Here is a 20399-nt window from a genome sequence, read left to right as displayed (position 1 = left end):
CCACCCTACCACCACTACAACTCTACCCCATCCTTTATCCCTTATGAAGTCTACACTCCCTAACCCTCCCACCACTGATCAACAAAGACCTCAGTGTATAACCCCCCGGCCACCTGCCGAGAGAACAAACACCGGGACTTCAATAATCATGGCCAATCCACCATCACCACCACCGTCGCCCAACCATACTAATAACTACAGCTGTGTTGCTTGCGGTGTGGACCCAAACATTCCTACTGACGACATCGCTACTCACCTCCGTCAGCAAGGACTACCCGTACAACCAGTTTGTCCTCCCCTTCCTGCGACTGGTTTCATCCCCCCAACCGTCCCAACGTTTGAACTTCTTCGACTTCTCATCACTTCACTTAATCACATGACAGCCACCCTTCATCTCCTTACCTTGCACCTTTTCCCCGGCACTTCCTTCTACGCTTCATCTCTCCCCCTTACACACCCCCTTATCCCTCACACCCTTTCGTAAATCATATATTTTTTATGTATCATGTACTTATGACTTAAATAAAGCAATTGTGTAATACCCAGGCATAGGCACAGTTCCTCTCCCATCTCCTACCTCTCCACATCCTTTACCCACCTCCTCCTTCCATCACATCTCCCCAACCCGCCCGCATCTCTTGGCCAGAGAGAGGGCGGCACCCTCTAGGTGGCCCGCCCGGGGTGGGGAATGAAAGCATTTGATAGATAGATCTATGGCTCTTGGCGCCTCATAATAGATTTTTAGAGGTGTCATCATTGACTAAGCATAGTGTGTTGATAAATTGTTATTTGATGAGAAAATAAGAAAACAACAATACTTAACAAAAATCATCATTAGGTTTCATTTTTTCAGTCAATATTAACGTTCAGCTTTCCTAGTTTTAAATCTGCCGTGTGTTTTATATGGTCTGCCCCACTATCAACATCTCTCTGTTTTGTGTGGAAAATTATGGAAGTGTGCAGTATTGTCTTTAGTGTATGTGGTTCTAATACATATTTAATTTATCATCGGGTGAAATACGATCATGATGTAATCGCTTGATCGATGAGCTAATTAGTTATTATAATCTTTGAACGAGAATGTTTGTGTGCTGCTATCTGTGAATGCCAGTAATAGGGTTGTTTTGTTTTACCTTTAACTCCTGTGCACTTTTTGTTGTATATCTGTATCGCATTTTCTTTGATTTGTGTTTTGCTTGTTTTTGTAATTTATTTTGTTACGAAGTTGTTTATGTTGTAGCGAAATAGCGAATGCTTGTAACAATGGCGTCTCTTGTGGCAGATTATGGTTCATCTTCTAATTCTGATAGTGATAGCGATTCAGATTCGGATAGCGTCACAGAAAAGTAAGTTAGTGAAATATCGTTGAATTGCTTTTGTCTTGGGTGTCTGTGCACTGTACTTGGTCACCGACAGCGTGACTGAAATCTGAATGTATGGGAGGATGAAGTCTAGAACGGATGGCACGTCGTTTGCGGTTATGGACATGGTCTTTTCGTCGACTGTACTTGTCTAAATGTATGCAGTTTTTCTTTTTCAAGGGATGATTGTGTGTCTAGAGTCCTGTGATATAGTTGACTCTTCATTTTGTACAAATCCTTTCAACCGCAAAGAGTGTGTGATTGTGCGAGCGCTAAAGGGTCGGTTTTCGGGCGAGGGGGGGGGGGGATGACTTCGCTAGCGTGAATATCCGTAGGTTTGATGATGTTATTGTAGACCCACCCTTGGTCGTATAAAACTTACATTGACACCAGGCATTTTGAGTGTGGATTTTGGCATCAACGAAAATGCTGAGAAGATTAAAAACTCGAGGTACATATCAATCTCCTAGCTTTGAAATAGCCTAAATGTTCAGACTAGTATTGATTCCCCTGTTGAAACTCAGACAATTCTTCGTTGATTGGGGCTGCTGATATACAGATACTCCCATAAATATTCGGTCGCTCTGATTTTCCACACACTTTTGTTGCGTAGTTATTCTTACACTATAATGATAACGTATAATACAACGAAACATGTAGGGAAACATAATAACACATTATACAAACATTGTGATGTAGCCTAAGTCAAACTCTTCTGACAGTCATTAGTACGCCCTCTGTCGTACATTAAATAAAAGCAGTGCCGCCTCAAAAATATTCGGCCACTATACAAAAAGCAACATAAACTCGTATAATTCACAACGCTGTTACTCATTCAGTACTTTGTAGGTCCACCTTGATGTTTTAGGACCTATTCCAGTCCATTCAGCATACTGGCGATAACTTTCTTGATATAATCAGGACTTGATGCCGCCCATTCTTGTAGTAGTCTCCTCTTCAGTCTGTAAGGGAACTTGGCCACCGCAATTGCAGAGCTGCCTTCATTTGACTCCACACTTTCTCAATGGGATTCAGGTCGGGTGATTGTGGTGGAGTTTCAGAACCTTCGGGCAGTTGTAGCAGCCACTCCCTGACAAGTTATGACTTGTGCTTGCGGTCGGTATCTTGGTAGAACTTGAAAGTACACTGTATATCATGTTGTTCTGCAAATTGTCGCAAATTGTTTTTGAGGATGGCCAAATAGCCCTTTTTTGTCAAAGTATGTTCAAAGAAACTCAGTGCACCAACCCCGTTCGATGCAACACATCCGTACACTATTGTACTTCTTTCACCATTTTTTACCGTTGCTTGTAAATTGCTTGTTCTCGGTTCCTTGTTACGTTTCCGCCACACCAATTGCTTTCCATCGGACCTGAAGACGTTTGCTGGGTTTGCTTACGTAGGTTTCTGCGAAATCTAGCCACTTGTTTTTATTTACCTCACTAATGTATGTTTTTGTACCAGTTCTTCTCTGAAAGAACTCATTTCATTCCTTTGCAGTGCTCTTCGCATGGTTTCAGTACCCACTTATTTTCCACACTCCTCTTTAACAGCTGCTGCCAGTGTTGGAGCACGCATTTTTGGATTTAGTTTTCCATTCCCAAGCACAAACTGCTCCTCTTGCTCTGTCAGTCTTCTTGCTGCCTGTCTGGGGAACTGAATCAATTCTGTCTTCATTTTTGAATCGTCGTATTATAATTGTTGTTCTGCTTATGTAAAGCATCTGCGATATCTTTCTATGCAATTTATGTCCAGCACGATGTAATATCACCAGCTGGCGTTCTTCAAACGTGGTATTGTGTTGTCTTTTGCACCGTATTTGATACCAGTCTGCAACACTGCCGCAAATGATTTCGGCACGACATGTCTTGCAGCACCGCTCTTCTGAATTGTACGTTTTGCAACGCTATCTGCAGTGTCTCTGTCAATTGACAAAATGGCAATCCCGGCCTTTCGGGGTGACCGAATATATTTGAGGCATGTCGTTTCACCCATGTGCACAATGTCCTTTATTTTACAGAGTACTATACATTAGTGCTCCGTGATTCCTCTTCGGCCTAAGCAAACACATGTAGTTCCACTACTTGGACATATTTGGTTTCACATTCTGCTCATGGTTGCGTTATTGTCATCATTTGTTTGTGGATTGTATCAGTGGCCGAATATTTATGAGAGTGACTGTATATCCTTGACTGTTAAAAGGCTTCTTAATTCACAGTGTTTTACACATATAAATTATCTATAATTTTAAGGAAAGTGAGAATTATGTTGCTAAAGAAAATCTTATTTAGTTCTTCTCCCATGATGGCAGTGATATTATGAACTGGTTTAATTACACATGGGTGCCAGTCTCAAAAGTACATCTGGTTGAAGTTTTAATTTGCATTTCGTTGCACCTTGTACCATTTGGGGCCGATGACCTCGCAGTTAGGCTCCTTTCAACTGTCATCATCATCATAAACTACATTATTTCTAAAGGTCAGGCATATAAATCTTACTTCATATTACCTTTACAAAGGTGATGTGTTTTTTGTCAAGCCTAGGGACCCCACCAGCGCTCCCCCACCCCCCCAGAAATATATTTACTTTTTTTCCTTTCTTTCTTTCTTTCTTTTTTTTGTTTTTTTTTTTGTTTTCCTAGTTGCTTTACGTCACACCGACACAGATAGGTTTTTGGCGACGATGGGACAGGAAAGACTTAGGAATGTGAAGGAAGCGGCCATGGTCTTAATTAAGGTACAGCCCCAGCATTTGTCTGGTGTGAAAATGGGAAACCACGGAAAACCATCTTCAGGACTGCCGACAGTGGGGTTCGAACCCACTATCTCCCGGATGCGAGCTCACAGTTGCGTGCTCCTAACCGCACGGCCAACTCGCCCGGTTATTTACTTTTTAAAGAGAATATTATAAACCATGTACTGTTTTCCATACCACCCTTAATAACTACTCCCATCGGCAAAAATAAATGTGGGGTCACCCACAGTATTTCTGGGTGGTGCAACAAGAATGTTCCCGCTCTAGCCACATCGTGGCTATTCTGATACTTGTGTGATTACCATCTTGGGTACAATAAAAGTGCCATGTTACTTATTGAAATGACGCGCCTACCTCCTTCCCCCATTTGCCAGGGAATAGAAGGGTCTGTTTTCCATGCACCCCTGACGATTTAGGCCTAGACCAGTGGAAGGTCACTGCGAGCAACTTACTAAGTCGCTAGCAACAAAAGAGCATCAAGACGGTGTACCTTGCATCGCACTGTGGAAACCTGCAGCTGTCTTGCTGTACTGAAGTTCTACCATTTCCATTTTTCAGGGAAGAAACTATAATACTGATCCTGGAAATTTAATAGAATAATTATTACAAGCCACACATTACAAAAATTAAGCCACCGCCTGCTTTATCGCTTTAATTTATTTCAGGATGTCCCAATAAATACACACCTACATATATATGCACAATTCTTTTCAACCATGAATGACCACACTCACTAATTACTGTCAATTTACAAGTCTTTGTCCCCTTTATACATCAGGGAGTCCAGCTTGGTGGTATTACTTGGGATACTGTAATCCCGATCAACAGGCCTTTCACTTGCACTTACAAGACAGTTACCCTGTACAGAAGCTGCGTGCAAACCGTTAGGTTTGAACACAGGGCTACTGGACACAACACATGTCTGTTCCTTGGTTTTACTCCAGAGGCAGTACAGCAATTCACAGAGTCAAACACAGTGAACAACTAAACAGCAGGACCATTAACACAGTTCCAGTTACACTCACGATAGCTGCCCCAATCGCTGACTCTAAGATGGTCCTCAGTCCACGGAAATACACACACACAGTACTCTAAGGCAGTATACACAGTTTTCCATTCTGTATGATACTATACTCCGACTCCGGTGGGACATTGATGGCAGCCAACAGCCGTCCCAGTCCAGCTGCTCACTCGACACTTTGATGCAGCTTCTCCTTGTTCAGACTCCAGTGGTCCTCTGGTGACAGCCAACACCACTGTCGCCTTCACTCCAACCATGGAGCCCCAATACACCAAGTCGTATTCCAAATTTAGCACTGACTGACTATTTGCGGCTAGCCTCCTTTTTATAGCTCGGCTGGTGAGTACTGGAATATTTGCAATGTGGATAGACGGGGAACATTCTTGTTGCACCGCTGAGTAAGCGCACGGGTAAACTAAGCAAAAAGAACAATACATGGGAAGGCCGGCCACGCCCTCAGACTGGGATCTCTCAGTTGAATCACTAGTCCCTTCCAAAAAGTTCCGAAAGGGTGACCACATGACTGGCACATAACATTGCCCCCCCCTTCCAGAGCTGATCGTACTGATCAGTTATCTTCTGAGTTGTTCCTCGGTATGGCATTAATTGGTACCGAACAGGGCTACCACTGGGCTGGCACATAATAATACTGAAATCTAAAGTTTTCCATTTGATTACCATTATCAAGTGTTCTTCACCTTGAATTTCCGCCTCCGTCATACTCGATAGCTGACATAATTTATTCCCCTCAGAATGTGGTAAGGGCCTTTCCACGTTCTCTGAATCTTGAAAGAAAAGACCCCTCTTTTACAAGTTGCCTTATGTCGCGCTGACACAGATAGGTCTTATGGCGACATTGGGACAGGAAAGGGCTAGGAGTTTGAAGGAATCAGCCATAGCCTTAATTAAGGTTCTGCTCCAGCATTTGCCTGGTGTGAAAATGGGAAACCATCTTCAGGGCTGCCGATAGTGGGGTTCGAACCCACTTTCTCCCGATTACTGGGTACTGGCCAGACTTAAGTGACTGCAGCTATCGAGCTCGGTCCTCTTTTCCTTACAGGGTTATACATCCACCCTAGGTCAACTGTTAACCAGCAGGACAATACTCCTCATAACAACGACCATTAACACTGTTCCAATTACTCTCTCAATAGCTGCTCCAATCGCTGACTCCACGACGGTTCTCAGTCCATGGAAACACACACACACACACACACACACACACACACAGTACTCTAAGGCAGTACACAAAGTCTTCAATTCTGTATGATACTAGGTATACTCCTACTCCTGTGGGACATTGACGGCAGCCAACAGCCGTCCCAGCCTAGCTACTTACTCAAAACTCCGACTCAACAACAACTCCCCGTTCAAACTCTGGTGGAACACTAGCAACAGCCATGACCCCTGTTGCCCTCAATCCAATCACCGAACCCCAACACACCAAGTCCAACTACAACACTGACCGACTTCACGCCTAGCCTCCTTTTTATATCTTGGGTGATGATTACCAGAATATTCAAAATGTGGCTAGAGAATGAACATTCTCATTGCACCGCCCAGAAAGTGCGCACGTAAACCAGACAAAGGGAACAATACACGGGAAGGTCGGCTATGCCCTCAGACCGAGGGTTCCCAGTTGATTCACTAGTCCTTTCCAGGAAGTACTGAAATCTAAAGTTTTCCATTTGATTACCATTATTAAGTATTCTTCTGTGTGAGATATGGTTGAAAATGTTCCAAAGAAAGTGAAAATTTACACTGATCACACTACTAGGTTTTTTTCTTATTCCCCCCACTTTTACGGTTCAGTTTTTCCTGGCAGGAATATTTCGTATTGGATCCACACTGGTATACCTGTTCACGTGATCTCCTACATATTGTATGATGTTGGCACCTAAATATTGCTTGAAAATAAATTATCTGCATGCATTTTCACAAATATCACTGTCAGAATTCACTCCACTTGACCCTTGACTTGTAAATAATAGGCCGGGCTGAGTGGCTCAGACGGTTGAGGCGGTGGCCTTCTGACCCCAACTTGGCAGGTTCGATCCTGGCTCAGTCCAGTGGTATTTGAAGGTGCTCAAATACGTCAGCCTCGTTCTGGTAGATTTACTGGCACGTAAAAGAACTCCTGCGGGACAAACTTCCGGCACCTCGGCGTCTCCGAAAACCGTAAAAGAGTAGTTAGTGGGACGTAAAGAAAATAACATTATTATTGTAAATAATAGGATCATTCTCTTTGTGCATTCAGTTCTACTCAGTGTACATCTCACCCTCATCACTAATATCATCACATTTAATATCAGTAAGGACAACTTGTTCACCTCCTGTGGGTTGGGGACGCAGATGAAGAATACAGCCAAGATATTCCTTGCTTGCCGTAAGAGGCGACTAAAAGAGACCCGAGGGGCTTGGAACTATTTACCAAGCAGAGGACTGGTGTCTGTTCATTGATACCAGTAAAAGAAGTCTCAAAGGTGTTCTTCTGCACAATGTAAATAGTGACAACTATCACAATTTATCTATGGTGTTGCAGTATCATATTAGGGCAGCAAGGAGGATATACAAAGTTCCCGTGTTTTCTGTCTGAGTGGGACTCTTGGGTCAGGGATCGTTACTGGTTAGTGTTTGAATGGCCCGAGAGGAAACAGTTTGTGTCTGGAGGGAAAGAACATTGTAAATTGTCTATTAATTGATTCTCAGAGTGTGTTATTGCCCCCTTTACATATTAAATTGGGAATTATGAAGCAGTACTTGAAGAGTTTGGATAGAAGCTGTCCCTGCTTTCGGTACCTCTGTCAGAAATTTCCAGGCCTGTCGGATGCCAAAATTAAGGAAGATGTTTTTGACAGCCCCCAATTTGGAAGCTTATGAAGGATCCGACATTCAGTACGACGATGAACGAAACACAGCTTCAGGCATGGGAATCATTCAAGGATGTTTGTAGCAAATTCCTGGGTAATGTTAAAGATGTCAACGACCAACAGATTGCAGGAACCATGCTGTACAACTTCCAGAAATTGGGTTGCCGCATGAGCTTAAAAGTACTTTTCCCTGCACAGTCATGTCGATTATTTTCCTGCAAATTTAGGAGCATTCAGCGAGGAACATGGCGAGCGGTTCCATCAGGATCTAAAAGAAATGGAACGAAGGTATCAGGGTCGATGGGACATCACCATGATGTCAGATTACTGTTAGTGTCTAGTGCGAGATAACACTACTGAGGAACACAAACGCAAATCAACACAGCATCCATTCACATCAAAGTGCAGCAAACAATAGTGTTCTTCTAATGAGATTCATACATTCTAGCAGTGAATATGTTACTTTTTTGTATATTCATTGCAATTTGATCATGTCCCATTAAAATTACATATATTCTCTATTATGGTGTTTTCTTTCAAAATTACAACAATGTCAAATTTGGATTTCAAATAGCAAAAAAACTGTACATGATAGACAAAAACGGTTTACATATTTGAAATCAGCACACCTATATTAGGGTAAATCACCTCTTCAACTTTTCGCCGGAGAGATTTTTTTCTTCCGCAGGCCGGTGTAATCGGAGGTCTTTTGCACCTGATGCTTTGAAGATGAACCTTGTCATATATTTCAGTTCCACCCGCGGAGAAGAATGAAAAAGGTATGCGAGTTTGAACTATAGGCCGTGCCGTAGTGTATTGAAAGACAATTACTTAATTCGTTTCGTGATGCTCAATTAATTAATGCATTTTAATAATGTTAATGAAATCTGGGCTTAAACGTTACAAAATACATTTTTTTTTTTTAAATAGATTGATTTCTAGTTCTCATATTTCAAACCACCCATGCAGGGTGCAAGCTTGTTTTGACGGTTGGATTTGGGGGTTCACCAACCAAAATGTTTGAATACCATTTCTCTGCAGCTTGCATTCTATTTACACTAGATTCCATGTAGTTGGTACAATCTAGAAATCCTAAAACGGACTTGATTGCCTCAAATGCCTCTTTCGTTGTTGGGACACTTTTTTCACTCTCTTCATCATCTTCACCCTTGTTTCCTCCTGTGCTGAAGCTGCCTTTTACAACTTCAATGAAGGCTTCATGTGAAAGGCTTTAATTTGTTAGAATTTTGCAGTCCACAATGATGAAATCATTCATTTCAACTGAATTTCCACCAACATACTCGGCCAATTCTGTCAGGGGCAAATCATCCTCTTTCTCAAATGCAGCACACCTGATAGCTAAATCAGCATTGCAGAAACAATTCTGTATATTGACTGCTGGCATATTGCTCCATGTCTTATAGGCAAAATGGATAACAATTAAAATATTCATAGGCACATTCTGTTTGGATTCTAAGGCTTGGATTGTAAGAAGTGCCGTTTTGAAGCCTTGAACCTGCGAATCATGCCATGATCCATGGACTAGAGCACTGATGAGTTGGAAGGCAAGAACTCCAGCTTGATACTCTTGAGGTTTTTTTAGCATGAAGATAGATTGTTCATTTCATCTGTCAGTCATTAATCATTGCCCCTGAGGAGTGTGACAGGCTTCGGCAGCCGGCACAATTCTTATCCTCGCCGCAAGATGGGGGCTTCATTGAAACAGATGTCTACCAGAAGCAGAATCTTTCTTTGTTTTATTATCAGCAACATTTTACCACTCACACATTTTACCCCCTTTAAACTTAAATGTTTTCTCTGGCATTAACTAATGGAATAGTCGAGCCTCATCACCATTGAAAATGTCATCAGGTGAGTAGGCGTAGAAAATTTTTGGCCACTTCAAAGTCAGTGGAAAAATATTGTCAGACAAAGACAAAGTCACCTCTGTACAGGCCATGAAGGCCCTTGGAGGAGTGGAAGGTAAAGGCTTCCACCATTGTTAACTGCGGCACGTGATGGAGTGGAGTGGTTAGCTCTACGCCTGGCCGCCTTTGCCCCCAGGAATTAACCTGGTACTCATTTTTTGTGTAGGTTGAGTGAACTTCAGGGCCATATGCACCTCCGGAAGTGGAAATCTCGTTTCTTAAATTTTACGACTTCCTGACGGGGATTCGAACCCACGTCCTTCCGGGCGAACCGAGCACGCATTTACCGCCTCGGCCAGGCAGACCCTGGAAAAATATTGTGCATAATATAAATAATAATATTCTTACGAATAAAACACCATCTGTTTTATCGGTCTAATTTATTTCAGTATAATGCAATTAGTTCACACACACACAAAATTATGTTCAACCATGAATGACCATACTCGACTGATTTGTGTCTACATGTCCCCCACAGCAGGATTCCAGCTGTGCAGTCTTTACCTGGAACAGGCTATAATCCTTATTGACAGGCTTCACCTTGCTATCACTCTTTCAGTTTGGCTCCGCAAGATCAGTTGCTTCGCACAACAGCTGCTCGCAGACATGTTTGAACACAGAACTGCAGACCACCACAACACACAATGACTGTTTCTAATTTATGATTTTCATCATTTCCATGTTGATTTCCTAGTTTCAGTAGCTTTAACTTTATTTTGGAACTTCCACCTAATCAACACTTGTAAATTGTATTGTGGAATTTTATTCTATTATAGTAGGACTGGTTTCGGTCTGTTACTAAGACCATCTGCATATCTTTGTAGCTGAAGATGGTCTTAATAACAGACTGAAACTAGTCCTACATAAATGAGATAGAATAAAAATTCTACAATACAATTTACAAGTGTTCATTAGGTGGAAGTGTCCAAAATAAAGTTGAAGCTACTGAGACTGTTCCATGGCTCGACTCCACAGAAAGCCCGCCACTCGTGCAGTCAACACAGTCTATTCACATGTCCATTCCACACAGTGGACTACTCAACACTGACAAACCAATTGTTCAACATTCAGTACTCCAAGGCAGTACACAGACAGGTATTCCATTCAGTACTCCAAGGCAGTGCACAGAGTAATTTGCTCAGTACTCCAAGGCAGTACACAATGATACTCTGACTCGGGTGGAACACTGACGACAGCCAGCACTACTGCAGTCCCACTCCCATTACTTAACTCCACATTGGTACACGTACAGTACTCCAAGGCAATACACACACAGTACTCCACTCAGCACAATACGATACTCTTACTCCGGTGGGACACTGACGACACCCAGCATTACTGCCGTTCCACTCCCATTATTCAACTGACTGTTTGTGGCTATCCTCTTTTTTTATACATCCTGGTGGAAAACTAGAATCTTTGTGGCGCAGCTAGAGAGTGAAGGTTCTTGTTTCCCATTCCAGAAGGCCCACGGGGAAACCAGAGGAAGAAAACAATAAAGGAGAGACCGCGGCATGTCCTCCGACTGGCTTGGTGGGGGGGGGGGGGGGGGCTGGCCTGGCTTGGTCATCCCTTCCAGGGAATACAGAAAGTGGCTCTGACAGGGCTGCCATGTAGCAATATGATTCCTGCCAAATGAGAGCAACATCCTACTGAAAGCAAGGAAGCTTGTAGTTTTATGCAACTCTTGATATCTTGAATATAGCTGTGAGATCTCCAATTTTACATGGAATCCGATCCACAGCAATGTGATTTTTCATTTCAGAAATCCCACATGCATCTATTACTTGGCTATCATGCCCAGTAATATCCAGCAGTTCACATACCATTGGCACATTCACAGTTACATCTAGAAATTTCAGAAACACAATTAGTTGCTGCTATGTACACTGAAAAGTATTGCTGTTTTCTTAACTTGATGTGATGGAACTTGTTCTTTGAATGCATTGGATTTGTTTTTAACAAAATGCATATTAATTGAATATTCTTCCAGCATCATTTTAGCCAAATATGATACTACCTGTTTATATTGGTATGTGTGAAAAATATTTATGGTTCAACTTCTGTCATTTCTGAAAATTCGAGTTCCTACAGGGTTCTTCATAAATGGTGAACTCCAGTCCTGATCTGGACCTTGATGCCTTGTACGGTGTAAAGAGTATGAAAGGGAAAAATATTACTGTACTTTTAAGCAAAAACATTTTAGGGAGTAATGTACGAGTTATACATCGCCTGGCCTAAAACAACATTTGCTCCACCGGGCGAGTTGGCCGTGTGGTTAGGGGAGCACAGCTGTGAGCTTGCGTCCAGGAAATAGGTTCGAACCACACTGTCGGCAGCCCTGAAGATGGTTTTCCATGGTTTCCCATTTTCACACCAGGAAAATGCTGGGGCTGTACCTTAATGAAGGCCACGGCTGCTTCCTTTCCACTCCTAGGCCTTTCCCTTTCCATCGTCACCATAAGACCTATCTGTGTCGATGTGACGTAAAACAAATTGTTAAAAAAATTTGCTCCACAGAATGTGCTATCTTATTTGGAAGATATGAGAGTGAACAGGTTTTTTTTATTGGCTCCACTGGTGGCACTGAGTGTTTATTTTGTTTTCTCTAATATGTGGCCTCTTCCCTGCCTCAGTTAGTAGGCCTAGTTATCTGTTGCTTGTTCTGCACATGAATTTAAAAATAATGCATTGTTTGTATGTTGGCGTAAGTTGTCAGTTTTTTCAGTGAACGTTTTCTTTGTGAGTGACAAAAAATTGCATCTTCACGCCTAAATGGGGGCTGCAATTCTTCTTCGTTTTGTCCAAATGCACAAACTCAAAACAGACATGTTTAATATGCAGACAGACAGTATGGGTCATTCTATATATGAAGTCATACAGGCTCAGGGCTATCCACAGGCCACTCTGTCCGGAATTTTCCACAAAAATGTGGTTTTGGGGAATACCATCACCATCAGGGTCTACTACCATGGAATACAGTGTGTTGATGACGAATGTAACCATCGGCTAGCTCAGATGGTAATAGGTGATACACAGGACCAGAGTGCAGGGAATTCAGTGCTGGACAACAATAAAGTATTTCGTATTTGATTGTGTGCAGATGTGTGTGGGACAGCTAATGGGGTGGAGGAGGCTGTTAAAAATTGCACAAATGCCAAATTTGTTGTCAGGGAAATACAATATTTTGGTGACGGAAAGTCTGGGAAATGTCAGGGTAATTAGTTTGACTTTCTGGCTGGGAACCCTGTTAAATGATTTCAAAGAAATTGGAAATGTATTGAACATCTCCCGTGGTAAGTTATTCCAGTCCGTAACTCTTTGTTTGACATTAAACAAGTAGCAAGAAAGTATAATGTTGTTGATTTTATGTTCCACAAACTACTTTTTGTCTTTTTCGGAGTTGTAGAGGTGCCAGAATTTTGTCTCGCAGGAGTTATTTATCATGCTGATAAACCAACGAAAATGAGGCTGGTGAACTTGAGTACTTTTAAATGCCAGCAGATTGAGCCGGGATCATACCCACCAACTGATGTTTAGAAGGCCAGCACTTGTACACCATTGGAGAACTGGGGTAAATCAGACCTCCTATCACCTATCCTTCCACTTACACATACAAGTATGTAATTTGCTTTGAATGGAAGGTTAAACTACCTCCTGCTTCACCTGGGTGACTGAGACATCGTAGTATATCACCACTCTATGTGTACTGTGTGATGTCATAAGGATTCTTACTCTTCTTGAGAGGTTCACAAGATCTGTCTCATCAGCAAAACATGAGCTTTCATTTCCCATCCTCCCTATGGGTGGGGGACGCAGACGAAGAACACACCCACGGTATCGCCTGCCTGTCGTAAGAGGCGACTAAACGGGGTGACCAAGGGATGATTGCCTTAGGACCATGAGACTACTTGTAATTAGAACCATTACGCAGGGAACACCATGGGTTGTCTTTATTTGTGAGTAGTACCACTATGTTAGGTACACAATAGGTTTGTGATTAGTAGCAACAGTGTGTGAATCAGGATGGGTTTTACAGTACCCGTGATTTTAATACCACTACATGCGGAACACCACAGGCTTACATTGCCTGTAATTAGTACCATCATGTGAGAAACACAACGGGTATGGGCATTGCCTGTGATTAGTATAAGGTTCACTATGTGAGGAACACCATGGGATAGTAAGAGTCCCTGTGATTTGTACACCTAGGTGAGGAACACCATAGGTTTGTGTTGCCTGTAAGTGGCGCCACAATGTGAGAAACACCAAGGTCTGCGTTACATGTGTATATTACATTACCTGTGAGCAGTACCATAATGTGTGGAATACCGTGATTCTACGCTACTTTTGATTAGTACCGCAACATGACAAATACCGTGGTTCTACTTTACTAGCGATAAGTACCATGATGGTACTCATCATCATGAGGGGCCAATGACCTGTATTCTGGACCCCTTAAAACAACAAGCATCATCGATTCAGTTTTTTTAGTGAACTTTTTCTTTGTGAGTGACTTAAAAAATTGCATCTTCACACCTGAATGGGGGCTGCAATTCTTCTTCGTTTTGCCTGAATGCACAAACTCAAAACAGACATGTTTAATATGCAGACAGACAGCATGGGTCATTCCATATATGAAGTCATACAGGCTCTGTCCAGAATTTTCCACAAAAAATGTAGTTTTGGGGAATACCATCACCATCAGGGTCTACTACCATGGAATACAGTGTGTTAATGACGAATGTATCTCAGATGGTAAGAGGTGATAGACAGGACCATCATGTGGGAAACACCACGGGTATGGGCGTTGCCTGTGATTAGTATAGGATTCACTATATGAGTCCCTTGGTTAGTAAGCTAGTTTTTGGGAATGTAGGGCATTGCGGGTCAGATCCACTGGTTGTTTTAAATTCATATTCATCCATTCATTCTTCGTCCTCACGTTTTGAATTCTGGTCAGTGGATAATTTTTTACTTTTAAATTGTCATTACATTTCATCTCATTTTGTACCATTAGGGGCCGATGACCTAGATGTTTAGGCCCCTTTAAACAACAAGCATCATCATCATCTCCCATCCCTAGGGATAACTATTTTATTACTTGTGTTTTGTGGTGGGTTGTAACATGAAGGGTTTGATCCCTTGTTAGAAATATGATTGCTGCATTAGCTTTATATTGTCACCATGCATGCACATGTTTCTAAATTGACATCCAACCATTGTCCCACATTCCTTCTTGTTTCCACTCCTCCCATGATTGTGCAGCATTTCTACCCACCTTGGTTTTCAGCTCAGATCTAACTTTCACACTTGTACAAGAGATGTATAAACAACATAAACTAAATCGTAATACTGTATGATGTATTTCACTGAAACAGTAACGTCATAAGTCCAGTGGACCACTAAGTATGCATAAGGTCCACATGAATCATATCCAAGTTGTTTGTTCACACAAGAACATTTTCAGATGTTAGAAGACATTTAAATACTCCTATATACAGTAAAAGTTCCCAATAGCGGACATCATCGGGGATGAAAAATGTCAGTTTTTGGGGAGTGTCCATTATTAACAAGAAATAATTTTTTTAAAGTCCCAAAAAAAGAGAAAAGATATGTCCTGCTGGTGAAAACATTTTTGGACCTGAATCCACAGTCCCAATCCTCTAATTCTACTCTTTTACATTATCAAATCAGGAATGGGAGGGTGAGCTAATAGTGATTTGCTGTATTTACACTCATTTATTTTAAATGTTCATAATGTACAGAAAACCGGGCGAGTTGGCCGTGCGCGTAGAGGCGCGCGGCTGTGAGCTTGCATCCGGGAGATAGTAGGTTCGAATCCCACTATCGGCAGCCCTGAAGATGGTTTTCCGTGGTTTCCCATTTTCACACCAGGCAAATGCTGGGGCTGTACCTTAATTAAGGCCACGGCCGCTTCCTTCCAACTCCTAGGCCTTTCCTATCCCATCGTCGCCATAAGACCTATCTGTGTCGGTGCGACGTAAAGCCCCTAGCAAAAAAAAAAAAAAATGTACAGAAACGGGGAACTTTCACTGTAACACTAGGCCTCCTGCGCCAGTTCAGGTATGTACAGTACAGTAAGTAATGTCCATTAAAAAAAATTCACCTAACATAAGAAATTGGTCAGTTTTGGTCTACTTGACACTAACAGTGCTAATTACTTTCTCCTTGTGCATCTGTCTGCATCACTTTTGATCAATAAATGGAGTTTCAGCTCTTTTCCTCCTTCAGCAGCTTATAGTGTATTTTGAAAGCACTCTCATACTCTTATAGAGCTTTATTGTCGTAGTTAGTGTCCGTTAACAAGTGTCCGCATCCATTTTTTAGGAATGTTCAGTATTAAAGAGTTATTTTCCCATAAGAGTCCAGGTTTTTCTGTCGGCAATTTGAAGACTGCCCACTATTCAGAAGTATCTGTTAAGGGAAGTTTCACTATATATATATATACACATACACACTGACTGACAGAGCAAATGCAACACAAAGAAGGAGTGGTTCGAAAGGGATGAAAGTTGGGGGGAAAACAGAGACGGCACGGACAAATAATTGATGTTTATTTCAAACCGATATGCAGGTTACACAATGCGCACGGCATCGACTCAGTAGGATGTAGGACCACCGCGAGCGGAGATGCACGCAGAAACACGTCGAGGTACAGAGTCAATAAGAGTGCGGATGGTGTCCTGAGGGATGGTTCTCCATTCTCTGTCAACCATTTGCCACAGTTGGTCGTCCGTACGAGGCTGGGGCAGAGTTTGCAAACGGCGTCCAATGAGATCCCACACGTGTTCGATTGGTGAGAGATCCGGAGATTACGCTGGCCACGGAAGCATCTGTACACCTCGTAGAGCCTGTTGGGAGATGCGAGCAGTGTGTGGGCAGGCATTATCCTGCTGAAACAGAGCATTGGGCAGCCCCTGAAGGTACGGGAGTGCCACCGGCCGCAGCACATGCTGCACGTAGCGGTGGGCATTTAACGTGCCTTGAATACGCACTAGAGGTGACGTGGAATCATACGCAATAGCGCCCCAAACCATGATGCCGCGTTGTCTAGCGGTAGGGCGCTCCACAGTTACTGCCGGATTTGACCTTTCTCCACGCCGACGCCACACTCGTCTGCGGTGACTATCACTGACAGAACAGAAGCGTGACTCATCGGAGAACACGACGTTCCGCCATTCCCTCATCCAAGTCGCTCTAGCCCGGCACCATGCCAGGCGTGCACGTCTATGCTGTGGAGTCAATGGTAGTCTTCTGAGCGGACGCCGGGAGTGCAGGCCTCCTTCAACCAATCGACGGGAAATTGTTCTGGTCGATATTGGAACAGCCAGGGTGTCTTGCACATGCTGAAGAATGGCGGTTGACGTGGCGTGCGGGGCTGCCACCGCTTGGCGGCGGATGCGCCGATCCTCGCGTGCTGACGTCACTCGGGCTGCGCCTGGACCCCTCGCACGTGCCACATGTCCCTGCGCCAACCATCTTCGCCACAGGCGCTGCACCGTGGACACATCCCTATGGGTATCGGCTGCGATTTGATGAAGCGACCAACCTGCCCTTCTCAGCCCGATCACCATACCCCTCGTAAAGTCGTCTGTCTGCTGAAAATGCCTCCGTTGACGGCGGCCTGGCATTCTTAGCTATACACGTGTCCTGTGGCACACGACAATACGTTCTACAATGACTGTCGGCTGAGAAATCACGGTACAAAGTGGGCCATTCGCCAACGCCGTGTCCCATTTATCGTTCGCTACGTGCGCAGCACAGCGGCGCATTTCACATCATGAGCATACCTCAGTGACGTCAGTGTACCCTGCAATTGGCATAAAGTTCTGACCACTCCTTCTTGGTGTTGCATTTGCTCTGTCAGTCAGTGTATAAAATAATTCAGAATATTTGGATATACATACCGAGCAGGTTGGCCGAACGGTTAGGTGCGCGCAGCTGTGAGTTGTATCCGGGAGATAGTGGGTTCGGATCCCACTATAGGCAGCCCTAAAGATGGTTTTCCGTGGTTTCCCATTTTCACACCTGTACCTTAATTAAGGCCACGGCCGCTTCCTTCCCATCGTCACCACAAGACCTAGGCTATCTGTGTCGGTGCGACATATAGCAAATTGTAAAAAAAAAAGAATTTAAAAATATGTATATGTGCAATGTTTTCTGTTTAGTTTCGAGAGTAAGGAGGAAATTTGAGAGCAAGCCTTTTATTATTTTTGATCTCATATTTTAATCGAGTGAAAGGACATCCATGTTCTGTAGCTTTATGTAACAATAATCATTTTCGAGATATAAACTTCAGTTTTTGGTTTTCAGGACAGAGAAGGAGTTCGACAACACTTCTGAGAAACTTCCCCGTCCAGAATTCGGCACAGGTGCTGCATTAGGAGTGAAGAACTCTGTTTTTTCAAATCCATTTGTAGAGGCTGAAGAAGCTAAAAAGGCTATACTTGAGAAACATGTAAAAATGACTCCAACAAAAGATGAGATTAAAATGATAAATGGTAAAAAGATTTGTTGGAATTTTAGGAAAGGACGTTGCAGATTTGGTCATAAATGTAAATTTGCTCATGATTCTGATCTGCAAGTATCAAATTCAGAAGTACCGTGTGACAGTGATGTGACAAACAGTGAAGAAGTTTTGCCTTCACTTCCTAATACTGTGGTACCAATTGTTGATGAGGAAATTGATAATGACAGTGAGAACACCAATTCTGTTAACAAGAAGAAACGACCTGGACTATGTCAGACTCTTATACCTGGGAAGAAAGTTATGAAAATGTTCAAGAAACAAAAGAGTGCTGATGCTTCACAAGTTACGTCAAAGGATAATAGCTAATGTTACGTTTACGTCATGTGAAGTTTATTGTTATCATTTGTTATCATTTTATCCATATAATTTTCATTCGCCTTTCTTCTGTACATTATGTGTAATTTCTTTAAGTAGAATTCTTGAAGTTTCATTAAATGTATTTGCAGGTCATGCTCAATCAACTGGACAAAAATTGGACTTTCTTTGAAAATCCTCTTGTTTGAAATAGGATGAACATATTGGGCAAGTGGTAGGATTCCAAGTATCGTCTCTTCAGCCACCTGCTATCCACAGTTACGAATATCCTCGCGTTTTGAAAACTTACAAATTTAAATATTTTTGTGCTAGTCAATTTTTGTGCAGTTGAGTGTACATAGACCTAATTCTTCAAATTGCATTCAGTCACAGCTACAGACTTGAAAGGGCATATATGCTGTCATTTAGCAAGACTTGATTTAGTTTGCCATAAGAGTAAGGAAATAAAATCAGGCCATTGCTCTTTTTCATTATTTTTTAAGCAGTTCTCATTAAATTTCTGACTGTTTTGCATAATGTCTTGTTAAATAACATGTTTTGTATGATTTTTTTAGTACATTATACAGTGTGAGCAGTTCAGACAATGACTGCCAGACATATTCTTTCTTGGAGGCCAGAGTGTGTACAGTATGTTTACCAACAGCAAGATGTCAGAATTTAGTTATGCACAATAGCACACACAGTCTTATATGTATAAATTTACCATAAGGGTTTCCCAAGTGAAACTTAACACTTTTTTTGGTTTTTGTAATGGTTTATTGTTTGGAACACGTGAACATACAGGAAGTAAAGAATGATGTATGGGTGACATCTGCCTGAATATAGTCACCTTGTTGGTTCAGGCAAGTGTCCCAGCAGTCCATTTGATGAAGATGAGCAGTTCAGACAATGACTGCCAGACATATTCTTTCTTGGAGGCCAAACAAACAACGCCCGTGGTTGGCGGTGGAACCGTTCTTCAACGGTGCATAGACTCGCCATTGCTTGCGAATTGGCATACCTTGATTTTTTCCTTTTTTCAGGCTGTCGACTGTGTCTGACCTAGTTTTGGCATGTCCTTACTAGTCCACGATGAAATTCCTAATACCACCTAAACACTGTACAGCGTAATACACACTCATTCTCATACACATCCTTCATACAAAGGTAAATGTTGGCTCTACTAACACTATCTGCCACCATAAACTGAATAACCGACACTGGGCAATTCCAGCTAATTCATGGCAAAACCGTACCTCGCCACTTTGATTCCATACGTACAGACAACACACTAACACTTTCTGACGATACCAGATTTCTTCCTGACATGGAGCCATCCACAGACACATGCGCAATGTTCTCTTTCTTCTAATAATAGTCTTATTCTTCTTCCTTGCCTACCAATTTTACCACATTGTGGGGTCGCGGGTGCGAACTGCATTGCACATGTGGATTTGGCCCTGTTTTACGGCCGGATGCCGTTCCTGACACCAACGCTATATGGAGGGATGTAAGCACTATTGCATGTTTCTGTGGTGGTTAGTAGTGTGCTATGTTGGCTGAATATGATGAGGAGAGTGTTGGGATGGACACATACACCCAGTCCCCAAGCCAGAA

At 42.6% G+C, this 20399-nt stretch overlaps 1 protein-coding gene across 1 annotated transcript; it reads left to right on the top strand.

Annotated features, from left to right (window-relative positions):
• Positions 1 to 1208: 1208 nt before the first annotated feature.
• LOC136863269 (uncharacterized) lies at positions 1209 to 18982 on the top strand. Its single transcript, XM_067139654.1, has 2 exons — positions 1209 to 1346; positions 18272 to 18982. Exons 1-2 carry the CDS (start codon positions 1252 to 1254, stop codon positions 18792 to 18794), a joined length of 618 nt encoding a protein of 205 aa, XP_066995755.1. The 5' UTR covers positions 1209 to 1251; the 3' UTR covers positions 18795 to 18982.
• The last annotated feature ends 1417 nt before the right edge of the window (positions 18983 to 20399 follow it).

This window comes from Anabrus simplex, chromosome 2 (assembly GCF_040414725.1).
Source record: "Anabrus simplex isolate iqAnaSimp1 chromosome 2, ASM4041472v1, whole genome shotgun sequence".
In the NCBI taxonomy this organism is placed as follows: Eukaryota; Metazoa; Arthropoda; class Insecta; order Orthoptera; family Tettigoniidae; genus Anabrus; species Anabrus simplex.
Note: the sequence above shows the minus strand (reverse complement) of the source record. Positions and strands in the feature narration are given on the sequence as shown.

What these genes read in the sequence shown, in the direction of transcription:
- LOC136863269 (XM_067139654.1), top strand. Translation starts at nt 1,252, where the DNA reads ATGCTTGTAACAATGGCGTCTCTTGTGGCAGATTATGGTTCATCTTCT. An exon ending in TCGGATAGCGTCACAGAAAA is followed by an intron (nt 1,347 to 18,271) that starts GTAAGTTAGTGA and finishes TTTGGTTTTCAG; the next exon opens with GACAGAGAAGGAGTTCGACA.